Here is a 16,584-nt window from a genome sequence, read left to right as displayed (position 1 = left end):
TTCTAGAGGGACGTATTACGGAGGCAGAAGAGTTTGCGCAGACTATTGATTAAGCCTTGATTATGACTCAAGCCTCGCGCCTTTGTTGAGTTGCTTTCAACCGGCGATATTGCAGCAGCAGAAGAACTTGGGGAGACGATTAGGTTATCCTGAATTATGACTCGGGATTTAAGCCCGGGAGTCGATATTATAGGGTCCGTCAGACATCACGACATAATACCATTATACATAAAGCCTATCTATACAACAACATCAATGCGATCATTCCTTTATAGTCTCGGGCTGAGCATTCTTAGGCGCAGAGAAGTAATCAGGCCAAAGCGACATCTTCTCCGCAGCCGAAGGCGTACCAGTAGCCATAAGCGTAGGAACCTAATAATCATTAGCAACGAACAGTGAATACCAAATCGGGATGGAACATACAGCTTCCTTGCTCGAAAGACTGCGCCACATGTTGGCACGCGGGTTATACCGTGCAGGCTTGCCCTGTCCACCAGTCTTCTTCTGGTCCTCGATACTGATAGCCTCGACCTCGCGCTTCACATCGGAAAATGTGTCGAAGGGGATGTACGGGATATCGTGCTCCAGGCAATGTTGCTCGAGACGGAGGCCGCGGCGCGCGAATAGAACGTCTGCTTCGCGCGCAGCAGGGAGATCGGAGACGCCGTCGCCGATGAAAATGATGAGTGGAATCTCGCCGGGAAGACAGTCCAGTTGTGCTTGGCTGCGTGCTTCGTTTACGCTATAAGCCTTGTCGAGGCCGGTGTCGCAGTCGTGAAGCCAGACAGGCTTCCAGGGGACACCACCTGGGGCTTCGAGATTGTTTGCGACGATGTTCAAAGACTCGGCCTGGGGTTGTTAATAGGAGATAGATAGATGGAGTACTGGGTGGGGTTAACACACCTTCTCGCCGAGGAAGATGTCCAGTGTGCGCTGGAGAACGGGTTTTAGTCCTGCGCTGATAATATTGAATGGGAAACCCTCTTTCAGGCAGTAGTCGTGGAATTCTTGGAAGCCGGGGTCGATTTTGAGGGTCTGGGCCATTAGGTCGAAGCCGTCACCGAAGGGGATGTTCAGGGATCCCCACATGTCGTCGGAGATTTCGCGGAATGTTCGTTCGCCGGAAGCAAATTGTGCTTCTAGTTTGTGTCTGTATTCTTCTCCGCCGCCTAGGGCATCGACCAGGACATGGCCTGTGTCTTGCATGAAAATTGTGCCATCGAAGTCTAGTTGTGTGTGAGTACATCTCGATCTCGAGCGCAATTGGGTGGAATGGGGGTTTTGCGCAGTAACTTACCGGAGAAGATGACAATCTTTCTCTTTGGGTCTGGGTTTGTTTGAGAGATGGCCATTTTGTGTATGTATTGATTATTTACTGTGTAGAAAACAGGTGTACAAGTTAAAAACTAGCTTCCAGGGAGAATTGGAATTTAAAAGACCAAGGTCACGAAGGATTTGCAGGCTTTTTGTCATTTGCCCATGCCAAACAAGGTAGCCATCGACCAAACAAGAAAAGACGATATGACGTAGGTATCGAGAGCGACATCAGAGTGGGCCACATCGTGACCCGAACGTTGAGATGTGCCGAAGAACACATCGCTGATTGGCCGTTCACGGCTGAAAGGGGCCCGAGAAGTGGGATGCCGAGGTCGATTACTTCAAGCGGATTGGTCAATGCATTGATGGGGGATGCTGGATACATCATAGATTTAAATGCCAAAATATTCGCTTCTAATTCGCCGTTAATTCAACAACCCGGCGTTGTAATTCCGGAACAGCCCGCAGTTGAAGATCCAACTCTTCCTTCTCGCTGTAGACAGCCATTAGTAAATGCAAATGTAAATTTCCGACCAGTGTCCGACTTACTCTTCAAGTTTCAATCGTCGCTCCCAATCCAATCCGGTGAAAATGTACCCGCCCTCTCCATCAAATTGCAGAATCTTCTGGTGATACTTCCAGAGACTGCGCCGATGCGACACGGTCATGAGCGTGGTGCCGAGTTTCTTAGCTGTCTCATACATAACCTTCTCAATTTCTAACGTCACCGAGGAGGTGCACTCGTCCAAGATGGCAAACTTGGGACGGTGGTAGAACAGACGGGCCATAGCGATGCGCTGCTGCAAGCCACCGGACAGAACATCGCGCCACTCTTCTTCCGCATCCCAGCCTCCAGGGCGGTCTACGACGGACGCGATTTCAACCACTGACAGGACCTCGTAAAGGTCATCATCGGTGATACCCTTGGCGCGCATCTCACGAACACCATCTGGGTAGATGACTTGCTGTCGCAGGCTGCCACGGGACAGATACGGTCGCTGGGGGATGTAGAAGATATCCTCGAAACGGGGCTTCTTCACCTTGCCTCCGTATACCGGCCAGAGACCGCCAAGAATTCGGAACAGAGACGATTTACCGCAACCGTTAGGCCCAACAATCAGAAGGTGGTCTCCCGGATGAACGGTGAAGGAGAGCTTGCGCACGAGCACATCACCATTTGGTGATACGATTGGCACGTCTGTGAATTCGATAACATCGCTTTCCTCGACCTCGCCTCTGCCAGAAAGAACCTCTGCGTTTTCCTCGGTGGAGGCGGAAGATACTAGTTTCTTCTCAAACCTCCCAGCGAGCAAGTCATCCATGACTTCTAATAATGAAGAGACACGTGAGGTGTAGCCGGCTAGCTCTGAGATCTCCTTGTAAGAGAACATTAGCCGACCGAAAGCATCAGACGAGGAAAGCAACATTCGGCGGTTGGTCACAAAGCCTTGGGAAAGTTGTTAGATCTTTTATTTGTTTGGGCAATATGAATGTACTTACTCTCTGTATGATCACCCATGCTTTGGGTGGCCTGGCCAGGAATCTTGAAGAACACAGGAACACTGCACAGCATTAAGCCCAAGGCTCCCCAGAAGTATTTGATCACAAAGTCCTCCATGAACCCGTGGTAAAGTCTCCGGCGCAAGATTCGGTTCACGTGCTTGATGAGGGTGAAGTAGCCCTTGTCCAGAGTATCCTTCTCGGCCTCGTGGCCGTGATAAAGGGCGACCTCTTCGTTGTAGTCAATGAGCCGCGAATGGAGGAAACGGAACTCGCCCTCCAGTCGAGCCTCGTCGGCAACGTACTTGCCAAATGGCGGGGTCAGCATACGCATGACATTGGCCGACAGCTGCACTAGCAGACTCATGATGAACAGTCCTTCGCCTCCAACATTTTTGGAGAGGGAGTAGTTGTAGATTGCCATGTCGAGCACCGGCTTGGCCAGGTTGGAGTACAACTCTGCCAAACTATCCGAGAAGCGCGAAACATCCACTGTGACAAGCTGATCCGGATTCTTAATCCGATCGTCCAAGGCGGATATGGCATAGAATGTCATATTTGACAAGTACTTGTCGTGTATGTATTCCGTAAGGCGCTTCCGGTAGCTGAGTGCTAGTTTGCATTGGTGGTATGAAAGCTAAAGTACCGAGTTAGCATCTGGATAGTCGCGTGTTTACAACCCGAAAGACAGCAACAGTCAAGGAACTTACCATAGAATTTGTGAAAGTTGCGGGAACAGCTACGATCATCCACCAAAACAGACCGAGCAAAAAGTCCTTCCCTTTGCCGCGTACCAGGTTGCTCACGAGCCTACCATCCAGCTCGGCGACATACAGACTGAGCAGCGTGCGCAGCACCAGAAACACGCTATGGCTCACCAGGAGACGTAGCTCTTTACTGCGCCATCCTGGGATGACGATCTTCAATAAGCGAAGCAGGCTCTTGAAGAACTCCCGGTTGATCTCCACGCGCTTCTTGCGGGGTTGTTCCTCCTCGCCAAGGCTGCTGGTTCCGGGTCGGCGCCGCAGCTCGACCTGTTGAGACGCGGCTTTCTGCTCCGAGATGGCATTATGGATGCGTTTGGCAAGTGCGGCGAAAAGGGCGAGATATACGCCGCGCGAGATACGGGTACGATTTCGGAGATAGAGGGACGTGAGACTTGAGAGGATCTGCTTGACGGAACGTTCGGGCGGTAGCAGTTTGGACTGAACGGCCATGACGACGGTTGCTGTTCAGCCAGACTCTACATGCATGACCGCAGTGGAGGATTTGAAGAGAAACAGAAAGAGGAGGGAGAGCCCCGAGACATGAGCATGACGGAAGGTCCTTAACATGTGATACCCCAGGAAACCGGGGATCTTCAACCGAGGGTGTCCACTTGTGGTTTGCAATGTTTGCATCTTCTGTCAACACCAGTTGGCAGTGAACCACGAGCTACCTGGAAAGTCGACCTTGAGTATATGCAAGTTTGAACAGCCCTCTTCTTTGCACCATAAACTTTGGTGGGTTTGATGTCGGCAACAACAGTTACCTATTGGAACCGTCTCTTCTCTATCAGAAGACGACAGGGCCTACCAGTACCAGCAAACTTTCCTGTCTAAGACTTTGACTCCAACAAGACCATTCCAAGGTTCTCATCGTTTCCCAGCTGTATACACACACGAGTAACCTTGAAGGCGTAGTGGTTACCACTCAAGCCATCCTCGGCCTGCCGAGGGCACGGGCCTCGGGGTAGCATACCCCGAGTGCGGGTTAACGCTGCGGCGAGAACGAGGGGCAAGCTTAGACAAGTCAAAGGAATTCGATATCTTCTGTGTTTTTTTCCTATCTTAAAAAGAAATTCTAATTCCTTGTTCAATTTTCGATTCTACACCCAAAGTCTCCCAGCGCAATGGCTCCAGTTCGCCGCATCGCTCAGATTGTTCACCTCAAGCCCGCTGCCGTGGCCGCATACAAAGAATGCCATGCGAACGTGTGGCCAGAGGTGCTCCAGCAGATCAAAGATTGTAATATCAAGGACTGTAAGTCCCTGAAATGACTGCCTGGCGAGAAAAGTGCTCCATTGACCCGGCCTTTTGCCCGCGTTCTCAGACTCAATCTTCTTCGACAACGACCGGACACTGTTTGCTACATTTAAGTATGTCGGTACCGACTTCGAGGGAGATATGGAAGCCATGCGAGCAAACCCAAAGATCAGAGAGTGGTGGGCGATGACAGACGGGATGCAGGTAAGACGGACACAATACCCATAGATGAACCACCTGGGTACAGAAAAGCTGATTGAGAGCGACTGGCACCAGGAGAGTCCTATTCCCGGAGCTGTCGGTAGTGCGGATGGACCAGGGTGGTGGAAGGTCTTGGACGAGGTGTTTTACACGGATTAGATCATGTCACCGGCGTGACGGTGCATAGTTGTATATAGCCAAAAGCAAACAGAAAAAACTGCTCATCGAAAAAAATCCTTGATATGTTTTTGCTTTTTATCATGCGCAGCACTTCCAATACCACCTCGGGTACGTCGAAGACCATTCAGATGATCGGTGTAATTGGAGGCTTGGACTTTCATGCGCCAATCTCGCAATACAATTTGGGGGAGTCCTTCCAGTTCTGATCCTGATGGGACGATGCGAAGATTCAAAAAGCCAGTGTTGGACCATGAGGGCCTAAAGGTATCCTCGGGCCAGGCGGTATAGTCATGGATATCAAAGGCAACATTCTCCGGAAGAAAAAGACCAAAGAGATAGTACCAGAGAGCCCGAAGTATGAGACCATGAGCAACAATGATCACGACTTGGTCGTCGTCATAGTCATCAGATTCCAAACCAAGGATGGTCCGAAGGTGTTCGTTGAAGAAGTCCTCAACTCGAGCTCTCATTGATGTATCAGATTCACAGTCCTTCCACGTCTGGGATGGATCCTCGCAATTTTTTAGTTCTGGTTGGGTTAAATCATGGTCTTTCATTGAGCGCACTCCCTCCAAGCTTCCAAAGTCCCGCTCTCTCAGGTTTGCAGCCAAGGTTGGCTTCAAGACTTTTTCACCAACATTTGAGGACAATGCCGCACATATGCCTTCAGCGGTAATTCTCGCTCGCTGAAGGTCTGATGAGAAGACGTGAGTGATTTTCGATGCTTTGCATACTTCATCCGACGCGATATGCTCGGCCAGGCGCTGGACCTGTGCCATGCCGTGGTTCGTAAGACCTGAATCTGTCACTCCGGCCCTGCCCATGAATATCAGTCTGAGCTAAGAAGAGATTCCTCGTAGTCCGAAGCGGTTCCTACCATAGCTTCTTTGCATTGTCGACAGATTCAGCGTGTCGTACGAGCAGCAGTTGCATTCTCCGGGTTGAATCTCATCTGCCCAAGTGCAGCATATCACATAAATACCACATAAAACCAGAAGGTAAACTTGGCGATTGAGGCTTTAGATTAAAGAAAGCGACTGAAAACTTGAAGCCTTTGGTATGGATTTAGCTTTTCTCAAGATTGAAGCAAACGAGGGATGACGGTGCGCGCTAACCGCTTTAGGCAACATTGATCAAGCGGGCGTCTACGGAGTAACACATCGCACCTCAGCCGTCTTGCTAGTTCCATACTTCCATTGCGATATTTCAGTGCTTTGGCGGACTGTTGCTTGCTGTAGCAATTTTGAATGCCAAAAAAGCTTGTTGGTCCTAAGGATAAATAGCCTTAGTCACGCGTCTACGCGTTTCGGCGCGTCTTTCCCAGAGCGATCCACCCAATTGCGCTCAACTTGTTCTCGACCTGCAACTTCACCAAGTGCCCATAACTTGGCTCATGACAAAGCATGGAAAATCCTTACAGCCCCAAGCTCAGCGTATTTCAGGCATGTATAAGGCACAAACATCTATACACCAAGTTCCGTGGCAATCATGAATTTTGGGAGGCTGTCGTCGCCGATGTGAAACAGCAATCGGGCTGGGACAATCTTGCCCAGATGAAATCATTTACTTCAGGCCAAGTCTCTCAAATGCGTGAACTTCTATCATGGAATGCCACCTACTGCTCGAGATGGAATAACTCTTTTGGTTGGAAGATGGAATCGCTTGTGTGGCAATGGTCTCAGCACCTTGATAGCGTGCGTCCACCTGGCGTGCGTCCATTCCGTCAGGCTGGAACACCAACAACAGCTCTTTCATGTGGATCAAAACGGACAAATTCAGTAATGGTCTCTGGAGATGCAGAGACCCCGAATGGTGAATCAGGCGAGCAATCTTCTTGGATTATCTTCGGGCCTGGGGATCAACTAACATTCCATCGTAACTCCTAGGGAACCCACTCAAACGCAGAAGGCGTGGTTCCCAAGATCAACGCAATCATCCTGGAATGTGCCAGAGCATTGTGGACCATGCAGATCCAACATTATCACGAATGAGGAGTGCCTTCGATGAGCGTTTACGGGATCATGACTATGATGGGACAAGATCCGGCCTTCTGACTAGGCCTATAGATGAGAAATACAAACCGATCATATCTCAGATGATCGATGACCACGAGGATCTGTTTGAGCAAGAAAACAAATTCCGCTTATTAGAAAGCGCGCAGGCTAAGATGAGATTCGATTGGCCGAAGGCCGAACGCTCAATGATATTGATGACAAACACCATTGCTTCCAGACAGCTTCGCACAGCTCTGAAACGCAAGGTATTGATCTTGGTGCAGCGCAATAACAATCTCAGAGAAGAGCTTTGGCATGCAGATCGAGCTCGTGTTTGGGCCGGGGCGTGGTCACTGGCACGTCAGATCCTGATGAAAAGAGACAAGGTGCAAGCCCAGACCGAATTATATCTTGCCGCTCTCGCCAGGAACGATGTCAAGGGTGCTAGATCTGAGATCAATAAGCTGAGAATCTTGCAACCCTCCGGAGTTCATCGCTTCAAGTCCCTAGAACTTCGCGCGGATCTGTTAGAGGCCAAGCACAACAATCACCAAGAAGAGATTGCCTCTTTGTCTGCACTTCTTGATGCAGACTGCGAGACGTTGAACCGATTCTTCCTCGAGTCGTCGGAAGGTGCTGTCTCTGGAGAGTCCACCGCGCCCGCAAGCTCTTTGTCCCTCCAAACCGAAGAAGAGTCAGATCGTCTTATCGCAGAAAGTCAGAACGCAGCATCTTCTGGTGATTGGTATCAGGCCAAGTCTCTACTGGCCTCAATTTCGAACAAGAGAATATCCGGCCCATGTCGGAGGAAGCTGGACTTGCAGCGAGAAGAGAGCATCCGTGATGACGAAGCCTTGGAACGAGAGGCTAAACAGGCGGAGTTGGAAGGCGACTGGGACAGGGCGAAATCTCTCCTGTCTAGCATCAAGAGTGACTTTGGCAAGTTTCTTCTCCTCGCGCTGGAATACACCAAATCGCGGTTAAGCAATGATGAAGAAGAGGAATACTTGGACTTGATCAGGCAGCTTCAACAATCGTTTGCCGACCCATGGCTTGGCGCGGTGGAAAAGGCTCACTTGTTTCATCGTGCGACACGTCTCGGACCACCCGGTAGAGCCAAAGCAGAACGTGGTCGGGGTATTCTATGGGAAAAGCCAGATGGGTTCCGTGAGATATTCGTGATAATAGCCGAGAATATGCGCTATATTGAGGGGAAAAGGTGGTATGGCTTGCCACTCAAAGCCCCATCTCCACGTGGTGATCGTCAACGCAAGAACTTTGAAGAGCAGCGCGACTTCAGACAAGGGTGCTTCAGACTTGCACAGGCAGAGCTGCAAGAAAGTTTTAAGAAAGCCGAGGCTATCCTGGATCAGATCCCGACCTATACCGGAGACAAATCTGGCGTCGCCCGGGAGCTCATGCATGATTTGAAGATCCAGGCAGCCAAAGTCTTCGAGCAAGTCTCGCATGAAGCATGATGCGGATTGTGCACCACATTGTCATTCGCCAAATCCCGACGTCCAAGCATTCATGCCTCCATCCAATGAAAAACCTGCAAAACCCATACCCGCAACCCTATTCCAACCCATTTACGCTCCCGACAATCTATCTGCTCGAGGCGTTTGGGGCTATTTATGGGACTCAAAATCTTCTGTGTGCGTCATAAGATGTGAAGCGAGCGACTCAACCGATTCCTATAACTATATGGTCCTTCGGAGGAATATTGTCTGTCTTGTGTAATTAGCCCGGAGAACATCCCAAACAATGAAAACTAATATTGCGATCGCATACCTATCCACTATATGATCATGCCCAGGTGTAGACCTTGGAATAACCCTGGCAGAAGGACTGCGCGAGAGGCTGATCGAAAGACTGTTTGTTTACTTCGGAGATCTGGCATATTTTGTTTATTTAGTACAGTGTTGTATAATTCAGTCAATGTACATTTATCAAATCATATTGTCTGTGTTGATAACTCAAACGTTCTCCAATTCCTTCACATCCGGTTCCACCAAGCCAGCCTTTTCTTCGTCAAGGTCTCTGTAATCCCCAGCCGTATCTAGCCCCGAGCGCCAAGTCTCCACGGGCGACTCATTCCAGTCCCTTGAACTAACACAACTTGATCAGCACAATGACTCACATGTATCAATTCGAGACTCTTACCCTGTGTCCGGCTCCTCATTCTCTTGCGTCCACTCTTCAGGAAGTCGTGGGCGTGGTGGTTCTAATGCGAAAACCCCATTCTCATGCCTAACCGTGCGGCCCATATATTTTGTATAATGTGAATTGAGCTCCGGTGAGTCCTCTGCGTCATCTGTCGTGTCGGGAGCGGGGTCTGAATGTGGCTCGAACTGAGCTGTCTGATCCGACATGGATTGATCAGATTGCTTTATTGATTGCGCCCTTGACCGGGTAGCCCGCGGCGAGGGAGCGTCTGTTCTATTGGTGCAATTGGTGTCTGGCCGCTTGGTGACTCGTTTGTGAAGTGAGCGGCTGCTTTGGGGTCGCGATTCTTCCCGGGGCCCTTCGTGGCACCATGGGCATTCGGCTTTGCCCTCGTAGGCGCGGTGCCAGCTTGCGTGCGTATGCTGTTGGTATCTTCTCATGTTGGGTTGGGGGTTTGCCCAAGTTATGTGTAGTTGTAGGTTGTGTTTTGGAGGAAAGGCAATTGTTTGCTTTCATTCGGGACCCGAAGACTTTTTAAAGCGGGGGTTCGATAGCGAACCCTGGTAACTATCCAGCCATCACTCATCCTTGCTGTGAACAGCCACCGAGTGCGTTGGCACTGCAGCATTCGTGGGGTTGGGACCGCTAATCACAATGGCATTGGCGCTTATGCATGCGTTGACCCAATTTTTACCCCTGTGTTAGACCAGTTTCATGTACTTTGTACAGCATCGCATGACGCAAACATTGACTAGTTTTTTGGACTGAAGGATTTATGTACAACGTCGTTACTATGTACTTTTGCAGAACTACAAGTCCCGACTACAAACAGATGCGAAGCACTTGAGGGAACAAAGACTGATGGACATTGGCGGGGAGCAGTTAGAACTGAGTAAAGAAATTGCCTTGAATAACACCGGACTAATTGCTCCCAGGTAAACCCCTTCCGAGATAAAAGAAAATAGGTATGTGTCGTGAACCATCAAACTACATCACATGAATTAAAACGCCGGCAGTAGCCACATTCCCCCATTTGAAATTTGTTGGAACTTTTGGAAAAGAAAGATCAGAGGCGAGACGCTTATGCGGCAAGCTTGCGGATCTTCTCCTCGACGCGGGCCTTGCGCTCGGCGTGGGTGAGCTTCTTGGCCTGGTACTTCTTGGACTCGGCCTTCCACTCAGCCTTGGACTTCTTGGGGCCAGCGTTCTCATCGGCCTTGAAGGGGTCCTCACGGATGGCCTTGTGGGCATCAGTGTAGATCTCCTCAAGGTCACCAGCCTCAATCTCGTTCTCAATGTACTTGAGGAACTGGGACTTGTAGCGCTCCTCATCCTCATCGGCGAGAGTCTCCATGTACTCAGTGACGTGGCCACCGACAATGTAGTTCTTGAGGGTCTCGGCGTCAAGCTCCTCGGACTCGATGTCGTAACCGGGGAAACGGCGGTCGGAGTGGGGGATGAAGATACCACCGTCGGAGGCACCCTTCATGGCAGCGAAGACACGGTTACCGGTGGAGGTGCGGACAAGACCAACATCAAGGAAGGCCTTGAAGGGGCGGCGCTCGCCATCGTCGGTCTCGACGGCCTCGGTGAGGGTGTGCTCACCAGTGGCCTCCTCGACACCCTTGAACTGCTCATCAAGGCCGAGCTTCTTGAGGACACGGCGGGCAAGGAGCAGACCGGTAGCGTAGGCAGCAGCCCAGTTGGTCAGACCCTGGTCAATACCGTACTTGGGGAGCTCGTGAGCGTAGGCAGCGGCGAGGACCTTGTCACCGGAGATCTCAGAGTAGACGATCTGAGTAACGATGTCACGGTTGGTGAAGCGAACGACCATGCGGTACTTGGGCGCATTGTACTTGTTCTTGGCCTGGGTGATGAGGCGCTTGCGAGCGTAGTAGTCGGTCTTACCCTCGCGGCGGCGGCGGTACTTCACCTGGTAACGGCTGCGAAAAATGTCAGTGAAAAATGTTCTCAAAATTCCAATTGCTCAGTAATCACTCACCTGAAGTAGGCATCGTTCTTGACGTTCTTGGTGAAAGGCTGTAGAACGACATCACGAGTCAGCAATTAACGCTTCAGAAATCACGCCGAAGCAGCTTGCAGGGACCCGGTTCCGACATGCGGAAGGATATAAAATGCCAAAGCATTTGATGGAATTATCCATCGGTGTCACTCACCATTTTGACGGGTGTCGAGGGCGGGATGGTCAAGAAAGAAGCAAAAGAAATTTCGTGGGCTGACTTTGTGCGGGATTTCGCTTAGCGTGGCGGCTGCATCCCCGCCAGAAATGCGGTCGGCGACGAGCGATAAGATCTTAAGCCACTTCACTTTTGGGTGGGCCACGACCACTCTATGCATTTACTACCTTCACTGACTACATTTTTTACGTGGTAATTCGTCTCGAAATCTTGGATTTTATTTAGTATATATACCTTGAATCCAATAATCTATCACACGGAGTCCAACATACAGTATCTCACAATCGAGCCTTAGAATCGTCTAACAGTTGTAGGCCAGTGAGTTTCTCTAACTCTTTCACAGCATCCTCTGTCTTTCCAAGTGTGACTTTGACGGTGCGCATACCGGCTGTCTTTGCCCCCTTGAGGTTCTCGCCGATATCGTCGAAAAACACAATGTCGTTGGGGTTGGTACCTGGCAGCCCTCGCTGCTTTGCCAAACTATCCATCTCCTGTAACGCCACCTGGTAAATCTTCGAGTCGGGTTTGCGAAGACCCGTGTGTGCTGAAGAGATGAAGAAATCAAATTGTTTCTTCACATCGGTAGTATTATTGTACTCATGCCCCTCCGGGAAGATCACGGTGTTGGATAGCGCGCCCATGAGGAACTGCCCTGACTCTCTCAGCTTCTTAAGAGCCGGGTACATATATCGGTCTGGTGTGCGCGAGATCCGCATCATCTCCCAGAACAGCCATTCGGCATCCACAGTGGGGAGTGGGGGGATGGCCGCATCGCTTGTGCCTTGCTTCTTCTGAAGCTGTTCGTGGAATTGCTTCCAAAGGTCGGGGTTGCGCAGGTCTGCATTGAACCCAGCAAAGAAGTCCTCGTTCATTTCTATATCGCCTCGTTCGAGCTTGTGCCAGCTACCGTTTGGGGACGTTCGCGAGATACTGAAGTTGACCCATCCTGGAGGTATGTTCTGGGAGAGTTCGTAATCGAGGATCGCTTGGAATGGAGACACAACCTAGAGATCAATCAGATATGGTGATTTTGGAGAAGGGTCATTGGCCGACTTACACACACTCCTCCGATGTCAAACAACAGGCCCACTGGCCGCTTCGTCTCTGCCATAATGCAACAAATGAAGGATGCTTCTAGGATTCAATCTCGATGACACAAGGTTATACTTGTTGTTTCGCAGATTAATTTGTGTTCGACTCGATTGTGAAGGGAACTCAGTGACTTCAAATGAGATTGAGAGATTGGAGATCAACGGATTGCCGAGGTCCCTCCGGCTGCAGTCCTTTTGTAAGCCGAGGATGCTCCTCGCTAGACCGTCATTGTTGTCACTCATGGCAAAGCATAGAGATATTTCCGTCTCATTCAGAAATGTAATTCTTGGCCCAATTTGACACCTTTCAGCGTTCAAGGCCTGAATCTCCAATGGCCTTCCGGTACAATCACTTTTGTGGGGATGCACGTGATCCTTATCGATAAGAACGCGTTTGGAGAAGATCGCGCGGGACTTTGGCGACGAGGAGACACTTCCTGAAAGATTTCGGTCAAGATGGATTCAACTCGAACAGTCTCTGAGCTGAAGTCTGCATTCATTAGGAGTCAAGTTCGCGTCTTCTCCGAAACTCTCAATCTACCCGAAAATTGGCGCAACTATGCCCCTCCAACCGAGGAAGGTGATCTGAGTGACAAGGTCATTGAAGATGTTTTACACAAAGGTTTGAATCAAATTACCGTTGGACTGCTTTTGACGCCAACATCTCGTTGGGAACAAGTCTAATGGTTTGATAGTGAATGCGGCTGCTAAACAACATAACCGAGTTGTTTATTCCTCTCAGGCTATACATCATGTAGCCCAACAGATTGCGAGCCTTTACTGGTCTGCCGTCAGTCAAGATGCACGCAGTGATGCAGCTTTTGCGCATGGTATAGAAAGGACCACGGATTTGTCGAGACAAATGTGAGGTGGACACGCAACCCCACCAGGTGGGACATTACTAACTTGAGGATCTAGGAATATCGCAAAAATGCCCGTCGACCTGGAAGGTTTGGAAGCAAGCGAAGATGAGCACATAAGGTCAGTATTCAAACACCTCCGGGTTTTCTCCGATTCGAGTTCCACCTGCCTGACACCAGTTGCACAGTTACCGGCAACTCCGTGAGCGACTCACAACCCTCGATACACAACGACAGCAGCGCCAACGACGCCTAGATCAATTACAACATATGCGGCGCTTGCTTGAACCGTTTGAAGATCCGCAGAAGGATATCCAGCCAAATCTCATCACCAGGGATGGAGAGCTTGTTCAAGAACTTGAAAAAATGCGCATGCTGGTGGCTAGAGTTGGGGGCAGGATTGCACAGCAGAAAAGAAACAGCGGTGTCCCTGAAAACACAAGCTACTCGCTTCCAGGCTCTGGTCAGAGATTGGAGGAACTGATGGATATGTCTTTATGAAACCAAATACCCCCTGTCTACAAGTGCATATCATCAGTTGACTTGTACGACTTTCTACGAATTTTTTGAAAATCATCCGCCGATCTTCAAGTTTTAGCGATATTTCCTGGGTTTTTTCTTCCTCCTGTTCTGACAGTTCCAGAAGCATGTTGCCAAGCTTGTGGTCGTCTATAAAACCTTCCAAGGTTGGAAGCTAAAACCTGGAGTAGGTAGTGGCCCAGTGTGCATACTACATCTAAAGTACCTTTGGATACTTCTATATCCATGTACCTGTATCATGTCTCCCATATTTTGAGCTGTCATCTAAAAAGTCATTCCTAACATTGGAATGTTCAACCTTAAATGTTCATACCTCTTCTTAACCTTGAAATAAGTGCAAGATACATATAATGTGAGACATGCTCAAGTGTCCCAATCAGTGCAGAGATTGCCTTTACCATGATGAATGGAGTACCTTTGTTATAGAAACAATCCAGATGGGTGAAGAACGTCTTGCTCAAGCTGCGCCCGCATCCATGGATGTATATAGAGAAGAAGTACTTGACTGAGCTGTGACCTCGGGAGGGGATCCACGTCTATGACTAAATTTTGCAAAAACGGTTCTATAGTCTGACATCGGGACTCGAAAAGTAATCTTCCCAACCTTGGAAGCTTAAGCCCGGGAGTGGTTCTTCATCTACATCTGGTACAGCCAAGCAAGCCATCGTTGCTCCACACCGAGTGCCAAGAAGTATAAAGTACGGAGTACTATTCGTACATATTCGTACCTATTAGTACCAACTGCAGCAGCAGCCATTTACTTTTGGACCCGTAGAGCACGTGCTATCAAATGGAAGCCTAATTGAACATTTCGGATTGGGCGAGTTGTCCGTTTCCCAAAGTCTCACCCGTCATTGACCTATTACAACCACGTCCTCGTTGGTCAGTCGGGAAAGCAACAGGATTGGCCCCACAAGAATGCTGGGGAACCAGGATCTCTAGGGGCATTTCTAGCCGAGGATCTTTGCGAACATCCGATTATCGAATATTTACTCCGTATCTAGATGACCGCTCTCAACAAGATGGAGGAGTTGGTTGGGATGGACCGTGCTTCGTCCCCATCACGTGCACCACAAACGCTAGCCCCTTCTGAGACTAGCGTGCAACACCAGCACACCACCGTTGTTGATGCTGCAGATAGCTGTGAACCTGATCAGAGCTTCCCCGAATTCGCCGTTGTCTCTTCGAGCGAAAGCGACGAAACCCTTCCTGCCCAGAGTGCACCCGCCACAATCGAGGGCGACACTCCTCCCTCCCCTTCCAAGGCACCTTACACGCGTGGGCATCGCCGTCGTTCCACGCACGTTACCCGCCGTGACCTTGAGAAGTTTCATACGGAGGTCCTTGGCGTTGAACACCACGCCTCCTGGTTCGACGAGGATAACGGCACTCCACGATCCTTTACCCCCAACGACCCGGCACTTGAGGAACTGAATCGCGCTTTCGCAAACGCCGACGTGTCCATGAACAACGCGACCAACGGTATGGCCAGCAACGGCACCGGCCCCGGTCCCTTTTACGACAACCCTTCCCCCCAAGTCAACATGTCCAACATCCCTTCTCGCCAGACACCTTCCCCTTCCCCTTCCCAGGCCTCTGGCGCGGCCCAGATCAACGGAGGCATCGGCGCGATGGGCGCGGGCATTCCGATGAATGCGGGCCACCAGATGGATTTGCATCATCTTTATGAAATGGTGGTGGAGCTGAGTGACGTGCTGAAGAATAACCGCGACGTGACCAAGAACATCGTTGCGAACGCGGAGGAGATCGTGGTATGTACAAGATCTGAGACTTATGAGAGATCAGAACTGACACACGCACAGAAGAATGGTATCTCCGACAGCACTAGCTCCAATGGCCAACAGAATGGCGACAACACCAGTAAGTTGACCCCTGAGTGAACGGGGGTTTTCCAGCAACTGACCCCTAGAGCAGACGCCCGCATTGCCGAGCTCGAGCGCGAGTTGGCCAAGGAAAAGCGTCTGTCCGCCCATCACAAGCACCACCAAGATGAGAACATGAAGTTGATTCACGAATTCGAGAGCTCCGTGGGCGTCATGGTCGAACAGATCCGCAACTACTGCCAGAACAACAACATGCACTACCTCACTCAAAAGGCCCACTACAACAACCTCCTGCAAGCCGAGCGCGATGCCCATCTTGAAAGCCGACTCGATCGGGACTACTGGCACGCACAGTCTATGAAGTGCGCCGAGATGATTCGCACCGCCTACCGCCTCAGCTGCGAGAACGATGATACCCCTACCCGAGTCATCTCTGGCCTACAGAACGAGGTGCGCGCCTATCGCTTCGCACTTGGCATGGAGGCCGAGAAGCCCGAAGAAGAGTATGGCTGGGAGTATCTTAAGAACATTCCGGGCCTGGAGTAATCAGCGGGTATGCGGCGGGGGTGCGCGGAATGGTCGCGCCCCAGTTCCGCTTGACGGCGTGATGACTTTCCCTTCATCGCATAAGTTTTCAAGGCGTTTGGTTTTTCATTTTGCGTCATTCTT

At 50.4% G+C, this 16,584-nt stretch overlaps 10 protein-coding genes across 10 annotated transcripts; 4 read left to right on the top strand and 6 right to left on the bottom strand.

Moving 5' to 3' along the window:
- Positions 1–261: 261 nt before the first annotated feature.
- On the bottom strand, positions 262–1,352 carry N7506_006236 (uncharacterized protein; the record flags this gene model as incomplete). The annotated part of the gene is made up of 4 exons (XM_056955529.1): positions 262–372; positions 424–849; positions 904–1,226; positions 1,298–1,352. 4 exons carry the CDS (start codon positions 1,350–1,352, stop codon positions 262–264), a joined length of 915 nt encoding a protein of 304 aa, XP_056809863.1.
- Positions 1,353–1,731: 379 nt separating this feature from the next.
- N7506_006235 (ATP-binding cassette long-chain fatty acid transporter PXA2) lies at positions 1,732–4,034 on the bottom strand (the record flags this gene model as incomplete). The annotated part of the gene is made up of 4 exons (XM_056955528.1): positions 1,732–1,810; positions 1,867–2,764; positions 2,818–3,454; positions 3,528–4,034. The coding sequence occupies 4 exons, from the start codon at positions 4,032–4,034 to the stop codon at positions 1,732–1,734; spliced, it is 2,121 nt and encodes a 706-aa protein (XP_056809862.1).
- Positions 4,035–4,708: 674 nt separating this feature from the next.
- Positions 4,709–5,201, top strand: N7506_006234 (L-rhamnose mutarotase; the record flags this gene model as incomplete). Its single annotated transcript, XM_056955527.1, has 3 exons — positions 4,709–4,838; positions 4,909–5,045; positions 5,094–5,201. 3 exons carry the CDS (start codon positions 4,709–4,711, stop codon positions 5,199–5,201), a joined length of 375 nt encoding a protein of 124 aa, XP_056809861.1.
- Positions 5,202–5,263: 62 nt separating this feature from the next.
- N7506_006233 (histidine phosphatase family protein) lies at positions 5,264–6,155 on the bottom strand (the record flags this gene model as incomplete). Its single annotated transcript, XM_056955526.1, has 2 exons — positions 5,264–6,038; positions 6,100–6,155. The coding sequence occupies 2 exons, from the start codon at positions 6,153–6,155 to the stop codon at positions 5,264–5,266; spliced, it is 831 nt and encodes a 276-aa protein (XP_056809860.1).
- A 1,054-nt stretch (positions 6,156–7,209) lies between these two features.
- On the top strand, positions 7,210–8,694 carry N7506_006232 (uncharacterized protein; the record flags this gene model as incomplete). Its single annotated transcript, XM_056955525.1, has 1 exon — positions 7,210–8,694. The coding sequence occupies one exon, from the start codon at positions 7,210–7,212 to the stop codon at positions 8,692–8,694; it is 1,485 nt and encodes a 494-aa protein (XP_056809859.1).
- A 498-nt stretch (positions 8,695–9,192) lies between these two features.
- N7506_006231 (uncharacterized protein) lies at positions 9,193–9,822 on the bottom strand (the record flags this gene model as incomplete). Its single annotated transcript, XM_056955524.1, has 2 exons — positions 9,193–9,325; positions 9,380–9,822. The coding sequence occupies 2 exons, from the start codon at positions 9,820–9,822 to the stop codon at positions 9,193–9,195; spliced, it is 576 nt and encodes a 191-aa protein (XP_056809858.1).
- Positions 9,823–10,463: 641 nt separating this feature from the next.
- Positions 10,464–11,562, bottom strand: N7506_006230 (60S ribosomal protein uL18; the record flags this gene model as incomplete). The annotated part of the gene is made up of 3 exons (XM_056955523.1): positions 10,464–11,325; positions 11,385–11,422; positions 11,560–11,562. 3 exons carry the CDS (start codon positions 11,560–11,562, stop codon positions 10,464–10,466), a joined length of 903 nt encoding a protein of 300 aa, XP_056809857.1.
- Positions 11,563–11,858: 296 nt separating this feature from the next.
- On the bottom strand, positions 11,859–12,691 carry N7506_006229 (HAD family hydrolase; the record flags this gene model as incomplete). Its single annotated transcript, XM_056955522.1, has 2 exons — positions 11,859–12,584; positions 12,638–12,691. 2 exons carry the CDS (start codon positions 12,689–12,691, stop codon positions 11,859–11,861), a joined length of 780 nt encoding a protein of 259 aa, XP_056809856.1.
- Positions 12,692–13,127: 436 nt separating this feature from the next.
- Positions 13,128–14,032, top strand: N7506_006228 (kinetochore subunit FTA4 family protein; the record flags this gene model as incomplete). The annotated part of the gene is made up of 4 exons (XM_056955521.1): positions 13,128–13,293; positions 13,367–13,535; positions 13,590–13,652; positions 13,720–14,032. The coding sequence occupies 4 exons, from the start codon at positions 13,128–13,130 to the stop codon at positions 14,030–14,032; spliced, it is 711 nt and encodes a 236-aa protein (XP_056809855.1).
- Positions 14,033–15,075: 1,043 nt separating this feature from the next.
- Positions 15,076–16,461, top strand: N7506_006227 (uncharacterized protein; the record flags this gene model as incomplete). The annotated part of the gene is made up of 3 exons (XM_056955520.1): positions 15,076–15,843; positions 15,895–15,952; positions 16,007–16,461. 3 exons carry the CDS (start codon positions 15,076–15,078, stop codon positions 16,459–16,461), a joined length of 1,281 nt encoding a protein of 426 aa, XP_056809854.1.
- Between the last annotated feature and the right edge of the window lie 123 nt (positions 16,462–16,584).

Source organism: Penicillium brevicompactum (genome assembly GCF_028827555.1).
Source record: "Penicillium brevicompactum strain IBT 35665 chromosome Unknown utg000005l_segment0_segment0, whole genome shotgun sequence".
NCBI lineage: Eukaryota > Fungi > Ascomycota > Eurotiomycetes > Eurotiales > Aspergillaceae > Penicillium > Penicillium brevicompactum.
The sequence above is the reverse complement of the archived record's forward strand: the minus strand, read 5'-3'. Positions and strand labels throughout refer to the sequence as shown.